The sequence below is a fragment of the Nelusetta ayraudi genome, unplaced genomic scaffold (genome assembly GCF_046127955.1).
Source record: "Nelusetta ayraudi isolate G7.1 ecotype Tasmania unplaced genomic scaffold, CSIRO-AGI_Nayr_v1 ptg000013l, whole genome shotgun sequence".
NCBI classification, from domain to species: domain Eukaryota; kingdom Metazoa; phylum Chordata; class Actinopteri; order Tetraodontiformes; family Monacanthidae; genus Nelusetta; species Nelusetta ayraudi.
The window spans coordinates 306,634-325,348 of record NW_027466063.1 but is presented as its reverse complement, the minus strand read 5'-3'; the positions used below and the strand labels follow the sequence as shown (position 1 = coordinate 325,348).

At 42.5% G+C, this 18,715-nt stretch overlaps 2 protein-coding genes across 3 annotated transcripts; both read right to left on the bottom strand.

The window, feature by feature from the left end:
• Positions 1-7,637: 7,637 nt before the first annotated feature.
• Positions 7,638-14,363, bottom strand: mfsd8l1 (major facilitator superfamily domain containing 8-like 1). Its single transcript, XM_076022594.1, has 12 exons — positions 13,898-14,363; positions 12,522-12,707; positions 12,308-12,370; positions 11,971-12,090; positions 11,546-11,625; positions 11,133-11,460; positions 10,962-11,035; positions 10,176-10,389; positions 9,625-9,747; positions 9,240-9,370; positions 8,455-8,568; positions 7,638-8,047 (listed from the first exon to the last, which is right to left on the bottom strand). The coding sequence occupies exons 1-11, from the start codon at positions 13,974-13,976 to the stop codon at positions 8,488-8,490; spliced, it is 1,479 nt and encodes a 492-aa protein (XP_075878709.1). The 5' UTR covers positions 13,977-14,363; the 3' UTR covers positions 7,638-8,047; positions 8,455-8,487.
• A 2,099-nt stretch (positions 14,364-16,462) lies between these two features.
• polr2h (RNA polymerase II, I and III subunit H) lies at positions 16,463-18,661 on the bottom strand. Of its 2 annotated transcripts, none has more exons than XM_076022592.1 (6): positions 18,537-18,661; positions 17,732-17,824; positions 17,460-17,543; positions 17,253-17,346; positions 17,001-17,084; positions 16,463-16,870 (listed from the first exon to the last, which is right to left on the bottom strand). In XM_076022592.1, the coding sequence occupies exons 2-6, from the start codon at positions 17,802-17,804 to the stop codon at positions 16,753-16,755; spliced, it is 453 nt and encodes a 150-aa protein (XP_075878707.1). In that variant the 5' UTR covers positions 17,805-17,824; positions 18,537-18,661; the 3' UTR covers positions 16,463-16,752. The 2 variants fall into 2 exon arrangements, with proteins under 2 accessions (XP_075878707.1, XP_075878706.1); XM_076022591.1 differs by having other exon boundaries at positions 18,436-18,614.
• Positions 18,662-18,715: the final 54 nt, after the last annotated feature.

Below are 18,715 nucleotides of genomic sequence, written 5' to 3'. Positions count from 1 at the left end.
AGCAGCGAGGCTGACACCCAGAACAAGCAAGCAATGAATACTTTGTATCCTTTGTCAAAATAAATGAATAAATGGAAGACTTCTATTAAAATCAACAATATGAAATTGAAGTCAGACTCTCACAAGTTACAAAACACATTTCACGTCTTCAAAGGCGGATGCTCGTTGTGGAAATGACATTGTCAGTCTGTATGTGAGTCAGATGATTCTGACGTCAAACTAAGTCATGTTGAAAGCATCCATGAAGATGACACATTTTAACAGTTTGGACCTTTTGCCATAATTTTCTCTTCCGTTCGTCCAGTTTCAGTGATGTTCAGTAGAGAAAAAAGTAGGTTATCTCTGATCAGGCCTTAAATTCCTCAGTCTGATGACACCAAATAAAAAAAAGTAAAAAAAAAGGTCCGCCGAGTTAAAAACACATTGGGCTGCTCAGATTACTTTCCTGGGAGGGACGATAAAAGATGATAAAAGGCTCCGCAGTTTTAACAAGAAGAGCGCTGAGAGGCTTCCGAGCACGACAGCGGTCGACCTCCACGGCGCGGCCCCGCGGTCCGGCCCCGCGGTCCAGCCGGAGATTTTTTTGCTGCAGGTTGCGGGCAAAGCCGCTTCTCAACTTATAATTCCCCAAGCAGCTTAATTATTAGGTCAAAGGAGAAATGACCAGGGAGCGCGGAGGGTGCGGGGCCCTGCCGGGGTCGCCGCAGGGTTCAAGCGCCTATTATCCCACCATTTGTTTAGGGGTGTCATTGCGAAGGCACAAGCGCATTATTTACTAAAAGCCGCTTAATATGTAAACAACAGTGCGACATGACCCTCCGACACCTCTCCTCGACAACAGTAAGGACACGGTCGTTCGTACGCATCAGATTAGGTTTTTTTTTTTTTTTTTTTTTTTATTGTTTCCTGTGTTTAAATAAAATCACCAAACTGGTTTTGTTGTAAGCGGTTTAAAAATGTCCAAAGTGAGATTTAAAATTAATTACATAAATTCCCTGTTTTGTTTTTTTGTTTTTTTTTTTAAGTTCCATCATCTGAACCTTCTGCACTTTTCAGAGGACAAATTAAGTGTTTTCTGTGTTTGAGTAAAACGTGGCAATTTCATTTCATTTCATTCCATATAAGAAATAATTAAATAGATTGTTTTATTAAATTTTGATTTACCAATTCAGGGTGAGGTCAAGATAGAATAAGAACACAGACAGTCGGCAGGGAACTTTACAAGCATCATATCTAGCTTCATTTGATCGTGCACGTTGTCTCCACGTCCCTGAACATAACGGACATGCATTATTGATCCGTTTTAACAGAACGAGCGCTTTCATCACTTCCACACGCAGCTACAAATCCGTCCTTATCCTTCCGCACCCCCCACCCCCACCCTTCCTTCCTTAACCCCCCGACTAAATTTTTCAACGCATATCATCAACTGCAACGCGCCGTAGCGAGGCGCTGGAGCACATTACTCACGAAAGGGCATCTGAGATGTCGACATTTTTCAGTAATAGCCAGAATTCAGAAACACAAGATAAACTCTTGACGTTCATCATCCTCGATTCTCCCCCCCGCTGGTTTATCCAGACATGTATTAGGTCCGTCATCGGCGGTTGACGTATCGACGCTGCGCCTTGACCTTTCCGACTGACGCATCTCACACACACACAAAACTAATTGATCGCCTTGATGTTTTTGCAAATGGACAGGATGATGTGTTATTGGCATGGCCGCGGGCGCGGCAGCAGCGAGCAGCAGCGGTGAGCGAGGCCGTCGGAGTGAAAAGCATATAATGCAGCTTTTTCCACGGCGCAGTGCCGTTTGATAAGGAGGCTGTGTAATAACCCCACGGTAATATAAGCAGCGGCTCAAATGTTATCTGACAAGGAATTATGCTGTATTTAATTATATAATGGCCCCATATGCAAACATGGCAGAACCCATGACCCAGTACGGTTTGTACAAGGAAGGACGAGGCCCGCTGCGCCTTGGGGAATGGGGGTTGTGGGGGGGGCTTAATGGTTGTTTAGCTATTGCAGCAGACCCGGTTCATGCATACGGCCGCATCTTTCAACTACGCTCCAGTTCGTAATTCGCAACAAACAGCTACACTTGTCTCTTCCGCACAAACGTAACTTCAGCGAGGTTCTGGAAGCTGAACCTTGAATCTTTAATGCTGGCTGCTCCAGCTCGGGTTCTGCTGGAGCCCATCCGAGGCCCCCGGGAGTCGCATTAGTTCATGTTTCATCCTTGCAGCCGTGATCGCTACTGGCACCGCGCTTGCACTGGGACAGATGTGTATGTGCTCGTATCTGCAAGTGCGCTACTATCTTAATCTCTGCACAATGTGTGTGTGTGTGTGTTTTTTTTTTTTTTTTATATATCATCCTTTTTTTTTTTTTTTCCTCGGCCCCCGTTCCCATCCACCATCCCCACCCACCTTTGCCCAATTCCCCCTCGGTTCAGCGACAGGGCACTGGGTCACGGCACTGGCTTGATTTTCACACTATTCCCTCCACTGAGCGCCACATCAAGTTAATCAGGGTGAACAATTGTGGCGGTGCCTTGCTGAGCGGAGCTCCCATCAGCTTAGCGTGGCCCGGCCACGGCCATACAGATGGGCTTGTAATCTCCGATCTGGAGGCAGAGGGGACGGAGCGGGCCTCCAGAGGTACGGCGCCGCCGCCACCGCTGGAGGGTGATGGCCCAGCGGAGGTGGTGTCACCGATGAAATGGAATGGAAGTGCGATGCTTCTGGAAAGTGTTTTGGGTTCTGCGTGAATGTGGGAAATGCAAGCGTTTGCTTCAAAACATCCCCCAACATCCATCCTGCTCGTATGAGTTAGAGGGGGTTTGTTTTAGTTTGTTTTGGGTTTTTTTGAAAAGAATATAATGTAGCATGACAGCATGAGGAACCTATTTCAGATTTTGGTGGTGATGGACAAGCAGGACTTCTATTAGAAGTCAACGGAAAATGACAGAACACTTCATCTTGAGACCAGTCGGGAGGCAAAAGAGTTCCCGGACAAATGAGAGTGTTAAATGTATCGGACTTCGAGGACCCTTGTGAGAGATTTGGTAGCATCCAAGAGTAAGATTAAGAACACCTTCATTTATCCCAACAAAAAAAAAATATCAATAATGCCTGTTTCCTGTTGTCCCATTATAGCGGCAGTGATGTCAGGATGGAAGCTCCAAAACCCAGAGCAGATCCATGTTCTGAACTGCTGGAAAAACTTCACTTCACTTGTTTTGTTGGCACAAAACAAGTGAAGCCACTCTTTCTGTAAAAATAAACAAATGAATAAATAAACGCTTAATGTGAGCGAAATTAGGTGTGTTTAGTGTGTTTATTTATTATAGTAATTGCATAATTGCAATTTTTTTAGTATTTTGTTTTTATTTTAAAAAGTACATGCAATGTACAACTGTAGCAGCATGTATGGGACTTTCCTTTTTTTTCTTTTTTATGATGTTCAGATTTAAGTTGAACATTCAAAAGCAGGAGCTGACTTGAGGTGGTTATTATGGTATAACTCAAACACAAAGGGAACAATAATAAGCAAATAATATCTTTATAAGTAATACAATTTACAAGCATTACAGTAATACAATTTATTGTATCTAAAAACAAGAATGAAAAATATATTTTATTTCAATATTATGCCAGCAGATATGGGAGTACTATTGTGAACTATTAATGTTCATATTCAGAACAGGTTTTTACTGGTCACACAAAATAATATTTGGAAGATTGTGCATGCTTGGGTTCAACTTCCCTTCATGTTGTCCCTTTCAGCTTTTACTCTCTCTTCAGTCGCTTTATATCTGCGTTTTTAACCTTAGGGAGCCCATCGGTGATCAACACAGGTCAAGACTCAAAGCAGGCCTCACCTGATGTCAGCGCCCGAAAACAACGATTTGAATTACAAATCCAGAGGAGGTGCACAGCGCCGGCGATCAAAGAGAAGGAGGACAACTTGCTGAAAAGGAGCCAAGTGTGAGCTACTTTGCGAAACAGAAAACTCATCCGCGCCTGGCTACAGCTAACGCAACGTAGCCCGGGGAGCCCCGTCAAAGGCTTCCCGGAATTAATTATTCATTCGCTCACAAGAGGTGTTACGCAACCGCCACCACTCTGATAGGTGCGATAGGAAAGTACAAAGGGAGGAAAAAAAACTTTTAAAAAAAAACTTAAAAAAAAAAAAACCTCCTCAGCTCATCGTAAAGGATTAGATAAAAGTGACCAAACAAAACTCGACTCTCCGAGTGACCTTTAAAGGGTACCATCCCTGGCTAACTGTTGGCGCGGCGTTGCCTTTTATCAAAAGCACTGCCTCGACCCATTCTGTCGCAGGGCATCGTTTTCACGTCCCAAGCCCGCTGCTATTCCCGCTCCCTCCCACAACTTGTCTTACTTTCGAGATGTCGCACCTCTCCGAAGTGACACATGTATTATTAACACGGCAGCTGAGTGCTACCCATGCAGGGACACTAAGTGACTTTCACAGGTCGCTGTCGCAGTCACGATTTTGATTCGAGACAAAAAAAAAAAAGAATAAAAAACACTCGGCCCGTCGGGCGCTGAGTGTTTTTTTTTTTCTTTCTCTTTTTTGCCACAAACATTAAGAATCTGTGCACAAACTAAATGTTTCATATGCTCGGCAGGTCAGAAGCTCCCAGGTTCAGGCCGGAGAGCACTTCTATCCATTTATTACTCAGCTTAACTAGCTTCATGAAAGACTTATAATGACCGAGCTGAAGGCATTATTCCTGAACCTTTAACTCTTCCTGTGAACGGGGTTGGCGGGGAGCGAAAAGGTCTTTAAAAGTGCAAGGAGAAAGTTCACGACGAAAGTGAGCGGGGGGGGGGGGGAAATGGCTGCAGACGCTGAACTGTTGGCTTCCTCTGCAGGCCCCCGGTTTGAAATATGCATGCCAGGCTAAGATGCGGCAGTTCCCCGCAGGCCCTGGCTGTGTCATCTGGATTCAGAGGGCCACACGTTTGTTCGGGTCAATCAGTGATCAAGCGCCGCGGACGAGATTAAAAGAAGGAAAAAGGATGGAAAAAACGAGAAAAAAAACAAAAAAACAATCGTGTCCCAGTGAACTCCAGCTGCCCTCGCTGCCCTCCGTGGTCGAGGAAAAGCGGTTCACTCAAAGTTCACGTGTGCATTACCGTCATCAAATTTGACCGAAATGCCTCGCAACCTACCCCGGCGGTGTGGGAGGGGGAGGAAGAGGAGGTGGGGGAGGTGGTTGAGGAGGAGGAGGAGGAGGAGGAGAGGGCTTCCTGAACTTCCCCTGACAGCCACTGTTGATATGTCACACGACGTGCTCTACAATTCTGACCCTGATACGCAGGGTCGCTGTTCGGTCAGACTGCAGCTGCAGGCTTTGCACATGGGCAGCTAGTGTGTGCATGTGTGAGTGTGTGTGTGTGTGTGTGTGTGTGCGCGCGCGGGCAGTAAGTGTGTAGTCGAGTGGTAGCGGTGGGTGGGAGGGGGCAAAGTTTAGTCAGTTTGAAAAAAAAAAGGAATCAAGACCCAAAATATCTCTGTTACGAGCCCTGTGTCATAACATCTCTGGGCGGCCCCGCCCAACACCAAGGTGGGTTCAGCTGGAGTTCACGGATGAGGCCACGCCTCCTCGCCAACGCATCACCAGACAAACACGGCGTCATCAGCAGCGATGGAAATCTCGTTTCTTCTTTTCCCCGCCTCCTCCCTACTTTGTGTTTTGTTTTGTGAGCAACATCACAGCGACCCCCTGCGGGCCCGTTAACACTCACACAGCGCTAGAGCTGCACCCACTGCCAAACTACGACTGCTAGGGGCAACATTTATTAACATGCAGGAAATGCTTTTTTTGTGCAATTTGTTTAAAATTTTGTTTTTATTGCTTAAAGGCGCCTTGTAAATTATTTCAATTTTAAAAGCACTTCTGAAAAAAATTCTTGACACGTAACACCAATCCGTGACTTCTCCTGAAATTGAAAATTGTTGAAGATTAATGGGAAACAAAACAATTCCAAAGTTGAGGTCATAGTCATAATTTTGCCTTTATATTTACTTAGAGCTAATTTCAGATTTTACCGCTAGAATTTATGAACCAACATCTCTGTGTCATTTTTAGGTCACTGTTTCAGTGTAATACCAGTGTGTATTTATTACCGTCTATAACTGGAAAATATATATTAAAAGAAGGTACCCCCACACAAATAAATGTTTTAATAATTCATGGTATGCGCAGTCTTAACATTTCTGTTTATGATGTACCGTGTGTAGCACCTATGAGCTTTTCAAATTGAATTAAGTTAACTAATACGGTTATAGTTTAAAATCATTTGTGAAAATTGAAATGAAAAGTTTAATTCCAGTTTATAAATGATAGGAAAAAATTATATCATATATTCCCTATCACAAAGCATAATATAACACACAGCACACAATAAGTTATTAGATATTATGTTTTTTATAATGTTTTTTATTATGAACATTAAAATTCCAATATTACATTTAATTTATACATTTTATGTGCACCTCATGAATTGCTATAAGTTGAAATAGATTTTTTTAAAAATAGTCGAACTTTGAGAACAACCATAAATAATAGTAAAAATTAAAAAACACAACATTAGTGGTCAAATGATTTTTATTACAACAATAATAATAATATTTAGTTATACTTGTGCATCAATGGAAAAAATAAATTCAAACAATAATAATATACTTAGCACTAAGCTGTAAAAGAAAGAGTGCTTTTACTCTTACTTATGTATACAAGATAAATAGAATCTCTGTTTTTGCTTGAAAAGAAATGTTTCCGATGAAAAAATAATAATCTAGTCTTCAATATTAATTTGAATCAGTGAACGTTGGCTTTTTTCTGAATATGAACAAACCACAGATAACCTGAGAAGTTTGTTCAATGTAATACATACTGTTAAGAAACATGTTAGATGCTGTAAAAAAAAAAAGAAAAAAAAAAAAAACTCCATAAACACAAACATAATAATAAATAAGACATAAATCATGTCAAAGTTCAGAGTACAATTAGATGATTGACACCACAGAAAATGTATTTCATGCGATTTCCCCTGAAATCGCAGCCATAACCTATGTGTGTCACTTTGGTATTTATGACCAGCGTGTTTTTCAGTCGTGAGTCCGACGCTAACAATCACAAGGACAACACCGCCACCCAGTGTTCAAACTGTGAATTATATCGCAAGCGTTTATAAGGAGTTTTCTAGGGTCACAATATTTGTCAACTATTTTCATTTCTACTTCAGTTTTTTTTTTTTAATCTGCTGCAATTCTGTTGCGAGATTCTGTATTCTGTTATAAAAAGAGAAAAACCCTCCAAAGTCGTTTCCCTGAGAAATGGAATGAAGCCGTTATCAATTCCCTGGAAACACAGTGTTTATCTATTGACCCTCACAAAAACGTGGATGGACGTTGCAGTTAAAATTCAAGATTTGACTTGACTGTGTGTGTGTGTGTGTGTGTGTGTGCGTGTGTGTGTATGTGTATGTGTATGTGTGTGTGTGTGTGTGTGTGTGTGTGTGTGTGTGTGTGTGTGTGTGTGTTGTGTTCCGTGTGGTAGTTCTAAAGAAAATTAATGTTTAAAAAAAAAAAAATTGTAAATTCGATTATTTTTACATTGTACTAAATTAAATAAATTAAATATCCTTCAACAACTATTTCTGACAGTGCTTTTATGTACATTTGCGTACGCGTTTCTGCCCTGGCGTGTCACGTTAGCATGGTGACTAATATGTTGAAGTATCAGTATCAGTAAACTTCGTTCTGAATTGCTGTGTGTGTGCTGAAAAAGAAGGTTGTGCAAATTGCTTGTAGACGCTGGTGATCAGAGCAGAACCCAGTGCGACTAGGGGCACTTTTATATTGAGCTTGCACCAAGCCGGAAGCGCTGGTTGCTTTCTATTTATTTCCATGGGAAATGTAAAATCCACACCAGCCTTTTTGGATCAGCTTCTGAACAGAGAGACCAAGTCCAAGCAGCCAGCAGGTGGCGAGGCCCGACCGGTCTGTGTGTGACAGAGATCAGGGAAGAAAAGTGATACAGTGACTTCATTTCGAGAATATTTCACAGAATATTGCACAATGTAAGTTTTGTTGTTGTTTAAAAAAAAAAGAAAAAAACTGCATTGTTAAATAAAGGCTAAAGGAAGTTAGTTTGTTTTTGTTTTTTTTGTTTTTAAGTATTTTCTGAATATGTAATGACTGGGTCATTCACTTGAACAAAACCTTTTTTTTTTTTTCTAAAGTTCTAATTAAAATCTCTCAGGTGACTCAACTCAGAAAGGGGGAAAAAGCATTTTCAGTTTCCCAGTACATTGTCATCTTAAATACACATACAGTGCAGCCTATTATTATCATCAGAAAATAAAAGGCAAGAAAAGAAGGAAAAAGAACCAGAAAAAGAAGAACCTACCTGTCACCCTGGGTGCACTGGCCAACAGGTGGACTAGCTTTGGTCCTCCGAGTCGTCCACTTGCTCCTCTGTCGAAGGTGCAACCAGCCGATCGTATGAGAAAACCAGCATCATCTGCAACAGACACCATCACACGTATAATGGCAATAGGAAACTAGTCCGACTACTACTACCAGCAGTAACACTAGAACCACATGGCAGATCAAAATACAAATGCATTGCAGTAAATGTATGTCCAATGGCAGTCTGTCAGCCGCTGCGTCTCAAGTCCTTTTTTTCGCTTGGCTGAAATGTCAAACTAAAAAGAAAAAAGAGGGGGGAAAAAATGAGGACCACAGAAGGTTTGCGTTTTGAGGCCAAGAGCTACGGAGCTGTCAGCCAAGTCCGACAATGTTTCCTTCTCTGGGAAAATAATGAAAGAAAGGGAAGACAAGAGCAGCGGGGGCGGGGGGAGGGGGGTGGGGGGTTCCTGGTGGAGCCAATTTGGAGGCGCGAGGTGGAAGGAGGATTTCATTCCACCTGAGGAGCGGCGGCAAACACGGAAGCGGCGGCACGCACACTCTCCCGCTGCCCTCCTCCGTCTCACTAAAGTTTGTCCAGACTTCATTACAGGACTTGGTTTGGAGGCAGCCACTGCGTTTGTCAGTGGATCTAGTCAAGCGGCTGAAGACAGACACGCGTGGACGCCACTAGAGCCGCAGCGGCAAACCATCCCAGGCGGAGCCCTAAGCCTCACACGGCCACAGACAAGACACATGGTTTGGATGTGGCGTCCATCTCCGTACCATCAGCAGAGCCAGCAGTGCCATCATCACCCCCAGCATGATGTACAGGTTGTCCGTGAGCCCTCCGGCCCACAGGGGGCCCAGGATGGTCGCCAGACCTCCGACTGAGCGTCGCACTCCCTGGCTGAAACCTGCAGAGAGCAAATGATTCACAAACAAAAATGACTGAAAAAACAAAGCATATCACAAATAATAGCAACTGGCTTTTTCCAGTGTGTTCATAGAAAATCTAAAACCGTGACAAAAAAAAAAAAATGCATTTCCATTTTTTTTTTTTTTTTTTTTAGAGCGAAACAAACTAAACAGCTCGCTTCGTTCCATTATCCATCATTCGAAGTGAACGCAGCCTCGCTGGAGACGGGAGTGGAGGTGTCTTTATTCCCACCTTGTGTCTTCTCAGATGTCACTTTGGAGAAGAGGGACACCTGAGCCACAGCCACGAATGGCAAGCCCAGCACCTGCAGGAACACCCCGATGACGAACTCGGTCAGCTGCCATGGGAAGTCACCTGAGGAGAAAGTGAATCTTTAAAAAAAAAAAACATCCAAAGCCTGAATGTCTGCAAAGGCTCCAAGTGGCCCCAGTCGCTGCAGAGGCAGCTAATTAACAAAAAAGAAAAGGCAACTGGAGAAGCAACAGCCAAGTCCAGTTGCCGTGCACTTTACTCACTAAGATTTAAGCATTAACAAATAAACCAGAACCCTGGCTGACGCCTGAGCGGCTCCAGTTTGCTTGTCAAAGGCTTCAGATTAGCTGCAGGAGTGTCTAAAAAGCACAGTGTTTGATAAATATTCATATTTTCTGATACAAGAGTTAATATATTCAGAAGGGCTGCAGCCTTGGAAAATATATAAATACATGCAGGAATCTTTTATCATGGGATATTGACACCCTTGAACGGGAACAGCACTTCTAAGAGAGGAAATGGACTCAGACCGAGCGGCTTGGCCAGGAAGATGAGGCACCAGACACCGGAGATGTTGCAGATGATCAGGCCGATGGCCAGGACCACCCGCTCGGCAACGCGGCCACTCAGCCAGCGCACAAAGAGGAAGCCGGCGATCACTTCCACGCCGCAGAGGCAGTACATGATGCTGTTCTCCAGCTCCCCGTAGCCAAAGTACTTCTGGGTCAGCGGCGTCACCATGGTCTGAGGGAGGAAGGGGGAGTTAACATTGCGGAAAACAGCTGCTGGGGTGTAAAAATGTGCTACTGACAAAAAAAAAAAAAAAAATCTGATTTATTGAACCATACGCGTATTTTAAAGTGCGTCTGTACACCTGGTGCCACACAAAATACAGTGGTGGAAAAAAGTCTGAAGCCTCCAAGTGCAGTTTAGTAGTGCAGTCACTGGCATTTACCCACATGCTGCACAAGCACCGTTCCCGTCCAGCTCACAGAACCGGATGTTTCTGCAAGAGGACGTCCCTCAGTGCGAGAGCACAAGAACTAAGAACTAAAGAAGAACTAAGAAATGAGATTTCTTCTTTGTCTTATTAATAATAAACAAGAAATCATTTCTATATGCTTGTGTGCCACACAAGCATAAACACACACACACACACACACACACACACACACACACACACACACACACACACACACACACACACACACACACACACACACGACAATAATTGGGATTGAGTAAAATTTTAAGTGAGTGTCTGAACTTTTTTCCATCAGAGTGTGTGTTTCTGTGTGTGTGTGTCTTCACTGCACCTCTAGCGCTGTTTGATTGAAGAGTGTGATGAACTGCCCAGCCAGCAGCACCACCACTTCCTCTCTCAGGAACTCTGCAAAGCCAAATAAATAAATAAATAAATAAATCAACCGCGCTGTGAGCTGTGAGCCATTTCTTCTCATTTTGCCACCTCTTGTACTCGCACTCACCTCGGGAGAAGCAGAGCCTCTTGCCGGGGCTGGAGGGTTCGTCAGAGTCAGGTAGCAGGGGAGGGTCCGAAGAGACGTGGTTCGCCGAGGTCGCGGGGTCGCAGCGACGTTTCAATGACGTCACCACCGAGCCGTAGGACCCGGCGAGCTCCTGGGAGGCCATCAGCGGCTTCTCCTCGTTCCCCTCGTCCCCCTCGTCCTCGACGAGGTCTTTCTCATTCTCGCCGTCGGGGGCGTCCCTGGCCCTTCCCCTGGCTGGAGGCGGCAGGTCCCAGTACATGAAGACCACCACCAGTTGAATGAGACACCACAGCAGGCACATGAACAACTGCAGGGGACGAAGCGGAGACGCAGCGTTACGGAGGGTTTGACAGAGCAAAATGAATAATATGGGAAGTGTCCGTGCGACCGACCCCTGGTGCGGTGTACTTGTTGACCACAAAAGGGCCGAGATGAAAATCACACAATCTCAAAAAGATGTTGAATGCTGGACCTGAAGAGAGAGAGAGAGAGAAAAAAAAAAACTTGGCTAAATCCATTGGCCTTGATGTGTAATTACAGTAAATCCACCAGAGGCCTCCACAATTGATACATTTTTAACTGACTGAAAATGCCATGATTCTCATTGCCATTTCAAAATGTGCCTTTCTATATTGATTTGGAGTCAAAAGCATGTAAACCTCCACAGACATTCTTTTTTTAATTTGAATTCAAAAATAATGTTTTTTCCCCTTCCTGCAGTTGCTTTTCTGTTACACACTGTAAATGAAACAATTGTAATGAAAGTCAGGCGACTGCCACTGCTGCTGCCTCTGACTGCTGCCTGCGCGGCACTGACCAATAAGGAGGCCAGCTTGTCGACACGCCATGACAGAGGCGAATACTGTCGCCCGGTCGTGCGGGTCCGTGTTTCTGGTCAGGAAGCCAAAGATGGACGAGCCAGCGCCTGTGCCGATGCCTGGAGGGCGGGAAAAAAAACAAACATCTTTCATCAGTAAATTGTACACTGAGAGTGAAAGACACACTGTGAGGTGTCAGTGTTCCACTACGTATGAGCTTATCAGTTGAATGATTGAATGTACATTCAATAAATTGACACGTAATCAGGAACGATTAAGTAAGCTGTGACTTTAGGCTGATTTTAATGATCACTAATGATACTTATGCTGATTCACCTGCCACAAATCTGCTCGACAGCAAGAGCCACTTTGAGAAGCCCATAAAGTACATGAAGTTTCCTGAAAGGGAAGATAAAAGAGGATAAGTGGACAATTGTATTTACGTTACAAATACCCATCACCAAATTCCTGATGACACTGGCGAGGCAAAACTGCCCATGAACAGGCAGAAACCTCACTCAGCCGACAGCGAACTGTGCCGCAGGCTCACCGATGATCTCAAACAGGTTGGCAAACAGGATGATCTTCTTGGTCGTCCGCGTCTTGTCAGACCAGTGGCCGAACAGCGGCCCGGCCAGGAGGCCGCTGAGGCTGAACGCTGACAGCACCAGACCCAGAAAGTAGGGCGCCGCATCCAGCGTCTGCAGGTACCTCCACACCGTGGGCAGGATCACAGCTGGAGCAGCAGAGGGAGGGCAGTGTTGGTTATCGGGCGGCAGCGAGCTCGATTTACAAACAGCCGAATGTCTGCACAACTTATAAAAGGATCAATCCTTCCAAATTAGCTGTTAACCACCTGGGCGGCACTGACTCATCCGTGCAATGAGCCCCGTGCGGAGACAATCAACCACGCCGGGGCGCTGCTGGGTTTTTTTTCATGTGCCAATACGGGCTGGCGATTTGTACGGTTGTGTGGAGTGCGTGAAGACGCTGATGTAATTATCCCTCAGCTGAGTCACACCACACTGAACAAGGCCGCAGAAATTGAGAGTTTAATGGAGCGAAGGAGTGAATCATAAGATCTGTCTTGGTTTGCCATTCGACTTTCATTGATGCTTTAAAACGTATTGCCAGTTGTTCCAAGGCAGCAGGTCAATATTTATCATGGTGAGGGATCACAAATCAACAGAAGATAGAGTGAGACTATGACACCATCAACAGCTCCCAGCTGGTGACCAAGCTCTTTGTGCAGCGTGATGAAGCAATGACTTTGTATTTACTTCTACCTCCTGGCTATTCTCCATCACTTCTCGGCCTGCGCTCAGGTTTTTGTTGTGCTATGAAAATAATAGAATGGACAAGAAGAAAAGAGAAGAGAAATCAAGGCAACCAAGCAAGGCCAAAATGACCATCCGCCAACCAGTGTTAAGTTGTTGCTTTCTTGGGTGAGTGGGAGTGGAATGGAGGTGGGGGGGTTAATGGTTGAATATCTATACCATGGCTGCCCTCACAGGAAGCCTCTTTTCTCTTTCTCTCATTCTGACTGAGTGAGTCCATATGTAGCCAACCAGGGTGAAGAAGTAAGAACCTAAGATTCCTCGTTTACGCTAAACCTACAATAAACTATTGCACATCTGATTCGCTATTTTTGACTCGGGTCTTCCGGCTCATCCTGAAAACAGACTAGTTTAGTTGCTCACATGTAAAGTATACAAGAAAAACTAAAATGTTCTCCTTCAACTTCATACACAAGAAATGAATGGGTATGACAGAGGAAAAGTTGCCCTTCCAGTTTACTCTGTTTGTATACTGTCCTTCCCTGAGGTGTGCCAGAGAAGAACTTGGCCTGTGTTTACGCTTTTTTACCATCTTCCTACTTGTGAGTGAGTCGTACGTTTAAGAGGCTGAAAAAGAAATTAATCTTACCATATTCCACACCGCTCAGAAGAAACATGAGGCCAATGGTGAAGAATGTCAGCTTCCTTTTCTTCCTATTATTATCCATGATGTTTAGCTGGCTATAATATTTTTAATATATAATATTTCCGAGACCTGGTCCGATCGCCTTCATTATTCCTGTTCATCCACGATGCGTTCAGTGTCTCTCGAAGAGGCAGACATAATTCCGGGTGCAGTGCTTCCAATTAAAGCAGAATGCCGGCGGTCAACCCGTACGCGGGACACAAAAAAAAACAACCTAAAACAGTATATTGTTCTTAATGTTTCCGCTGTGTCACACAGCCGGTTTTACATGCGCAGTGGACTCCCCGTACAGGTATGTTGGAGATCCGACGTAAGGCGTAAATCAAGCGATGCTCAAGGACGACGTACTAGCCGGGACGCTCCTGCGCAGTAAAATCAATTACATCACTTCCGGCTCACGTTTCGCAGCGACTGCGGCTGGCCTATTAGCCCTCGGATAACAACATAAAATGCACTTATGATTAAAGCACACGAAGTGATGAAAGAAATTCGAATCGGTGCTTTTGAGATCAGCGACTGGAATTCGTTCGAATAATTATTATTGAATGGGGGGGAAAAAAACGATCCATTTGCAATGAAGCGTTTGTGAACTTTTAAAATTCCCTTTTGCCGAGAGCAACCCGCTCCTTCCAGAGGCAGTATTTAAAATAAACAAAACAATAATTTAATCTTTCACATCCGTACTTTTATATTTGAGCTATCTTCAGGTGAAGAGAGCAGTTCTGCGAAGCTAACTCAACTACATTTGACTGAGAATTCCTTTCCTCAGACTCCCCATCCTTTCCCACCTGCAGAGGTAAAAGTTTCCATTTCTGAGCTACTCAGAGGAAAAACTTTCATAATTGTTGTCCCATAATTATTATTATTATTATTATTATGGTCATCATAATTATTCTTATTCAAACACTATTAAGTAGATGCTTTCGTGGGTTTCCTGGTCATTGTTTCGTTTCATTTATTGGCATATCTATTATTTTCGTTGTTGTCCAAATTATGTCTATTTGTATTGATGGTATTGATCACTGAGATTGGGTATTGTTATGTTTAAGTAAAAGAATTTCCAATCATTTCTTTAATCTAAAGTCATTTGAGGTTTTACGTGCACTGTGATTTAACAAAGATATCACTTTTAATTTGAAAAAAAAACAACTACGTAATCTACATTTATATTTCTTATTTTTTCCCATTTCAAAATTTCGTTCCTCCCTTTAAAAGTTACAGTTATGTCAATTTTTGGTGAGAAAAATTCATGTGTAACAGCAAGACTGAATGAATATATCTATATATTTTAGTTGTAGTTTAAATAGTTTTTATTTTGTTGGGTTTTTTTTATAGTAGTTTGAGAGTTTAGCCATTTTTTACATTGTTAATCATGCAGTCATTTCATATTATTCGATTAATTATATAACAGCAGGAAAGTCTGGCTTTCACAACATTACTTACTAAGTTCACTCAACTCTGTGATGTGCCTTCTGAACCTCAGTGTGTCAAGTGTCAAAGCCGCAAACGTGTCCTGTCCGTGTGGCCGTTTAACTAATGAGTCACCGGTTTGTTGTTCTTAGTTTTTCTTGTGTTGCTTTTGAAAAGAACGATTGACTTAAGAAACTTCAGTAATACCCTCACATTCAGTTGTATAGTAGTTTTTTGAGTTTTTCCATGCGCTGCCACGATATTTCGCAGAGCATCACAGTACTGAGTAGAATTTAAAGCATTCTGTGCACATACTTTCAGTCCGTGAGTGATTTGCTGAGTTGCACTCATCCTGTGAAACTCATTAGCAACAACATTGGAGAGACTGTGTGGAGCACAAAAGCTGCCTCTTCAGCCCTGTAATTCATTTATGTGATTCTTGACTGGTCAGGTTTTATTTTCCTCCAATCCAGGCAAGTACGACGCTCTATTTAGTGCTGTCTGTTACTAGGAGAAAATATTCCGAAGCAATGTGCTTCATAAGCAACACTACAAGTGTTAGTAACATTTCAGGTAACAATGATGGTGACAGTTCATTCTGGGAAATCCTAATTTTAGGAATTTATCAATTCACACAACACATGGTATAGGCAAAGCACAAGTGTACATCTGGGATTTTACTATTTTATGTGCTCCTGTGCCTGTCCTTCAGCTTTAATATGTGGCTACACTTTTTTGTTTTGCTGCAGGAGGCAATGATGTTTGTTCATGTGTATAAATATATTAAACTTTATGTAGGAAAAGTAGCAAGAAAAAACAAAGCTTCTCACTGACAAATGAAAATTAATGACAATTAAATTTTCTTTACATTGATTTCGTCTTTCCGTGTGGAATTGGCATTTTCTTCCCATGTCCGCATAAGTTCACTCCATGTACCAGGGCTTCCCTCCCATCTTGTTGATTACTGGTCAATTAAAAAAAAATTGACATTCTTAAAAGAATGCTAATGAACGTGCGTAAACAGAACGAAACAGAATTGATCTTGTGTAAGTAATGAATACTTTCAGTTATTGGACAATTACGTAATTTGGTAAAAAAAAAAAAGAACTCTTTATTTACAAGTAGCCAGCGGAGTGAGTCTGCAGCAGTTTTTGTCCATCTCCTTTGAGGAAAAACTTTACAACATGATGAAATTTATTTTTGTTTAAAAAGAAAGAAAGAAAAAAAAGGCATCAATGTCTTCCAGTGTGATCCTCTCAGAGATGGCCATGTGTCAAGACTTCAGAACACAAATGTTCTCACTTTGCTGTTGAGCATGACTCTGGCTTTTGGGGAACCGGGCTGAGGTGGGGAACCGGGCTGAGGTGGGGATCAGGGAAGAGTTTCATTTAGAAGGCTAGTTTCTTCATGAGGAGGTAAACTCGAGAGTCCACCTCAAAGCCATGAAGGTTGTTGGCATCTCCCTGCAGCCTCATGAGGAGGCCACCATAGGAAACATAGGCAGAGCTGAAAAGGGATTTAAAAAAAAGAAGTCATTTTTATAGCCATCAACAAAGCAGTGATACAGAGGCATTTACAGCACGACCATGACAATAATTTAAAGGTAAAGCGTGCTACTAATAGCCACATCACTTACAGGCGTGTGGCTGCTTCTGTCGACGTCTCATCTCCCTCAATCTTGTAAACCTTCCCGTACATCACATAATCAAACTGGTCTGCTCTGGAAAAAGTCAAAGGACAGCACAAACACCGCAAAATTATCAATACACCTGCAGTCACAAAGGAAATTTCAGCCCAGTTCTATTAAACTAATAACCAATGTCTACCATGATTACATTGCTACTTAATTCACACATTGTATATGGAAAAGATGAAAAAAATGTTTTACCGGGATGGTCGGTCATCTTGGGGATTGTACTCTCCATCATCTGGCGTCCCATCTTCGTACAACGTGCTGGCAATAACCAGTCTGAACTTGTCACCTTACAAGAATAGACAGAGTAAAGAGGAATGATGAAAACGTATTAGAGAGGTGCCGATTTACTCCATTAGCAGATTTGCTGTGTTTGGACCATAGGAAAATGTAACATTTTACCGAGATCAACAGGGTAGATCTGAATGTTCACATCCAAGATGAGGTCCATCTTGAAAGACTCACTCTCACAATGTAGACGAGACACTGACGGCAAGAAAAACAGTTCAAACAGAACGATTAGCGTGATACGATACCATTGTGGATCTCTGATAAATATTTTTCCACAAGTACGTTGTCTGGTGGTCACAGATTCAAGTGGTTCAATAGAAAAGGACACTCTTGTACAGTACAAGCATTATAACTAGACCTCCATTAACTCTTATTTAAGGTACCTCTGTCAAACTTTTTGCCATCAGGATCAATGTCCTTTACATCGAAGATGTCCTCAAACAAGATCCCAGCCATCTTTGTCCTGGTCAATTAACCTTAAAAGGAAAAAAATAAAATAAATAAAGATTAGGTCATTATTGTTTAGAGCAACTGACAGTGACGTTATGTACATTTTTGGCAACAATGAAAATGCACGATTTTTTAAAATGCAAAAATATGCAATAATTAGACAAACACAGAAGGAAACCTGAGGGTTTATAATGTCCAGCAACCGGAGAATGTACGTGCTTGTTTTTAATGAGTTTTTAGTTATTATGTACATAAATGTTACAACTATTGTAATGTGGGGGTAAAGAAAATTACACTGGAATCAGCAATTTATTTATTTATTTATTTTTTTTTTTTTTAACAAAACACCTTTTAGATCGCTAGGGTTAAAAAAGAATGTTCCTGTTGTGATCAAAAGCTGCCTTTTCGGAACCATTCACAGCGCAGTTATACCGCTCTTTATATTAGCCGCGATCAAACAAAGGTACTCATAAATTCACCTTAAGATTACGATTTCTTAAATATTTACTAGACACCTTTTCTAATTTGCATCATGTATAGTTTCTTGCATACAGAGTTGACGTCAACTCCAGCAGTGTCTTTACTTTAGGCTAGCTGCTAGCTTCAACGTGATCCGTCAAGAATTGCCAAAACTTACTTCTGCAGCCAGATAAAGTCCTCTGATAATAATTTAGACGAACGAGCCCAACAGGCACAGTTTATTTTTTCTAACAAGGTCCTTTTGCGCTAGTTATTTACGAGCAAAAGTCCATTCATTGCTGTAAGGAAAAGCATCAACGCACTGCCGCCGAGAAACAATGTGCTCAACCTTTGACATGTCAAACTGCTTCCGGTCTACTATAAAAACTTGTCACTGATCAATAAAAATAAAAAAAAAAATCGGGGGAGAATATGGAAATTTTCTATACTTAAATTTA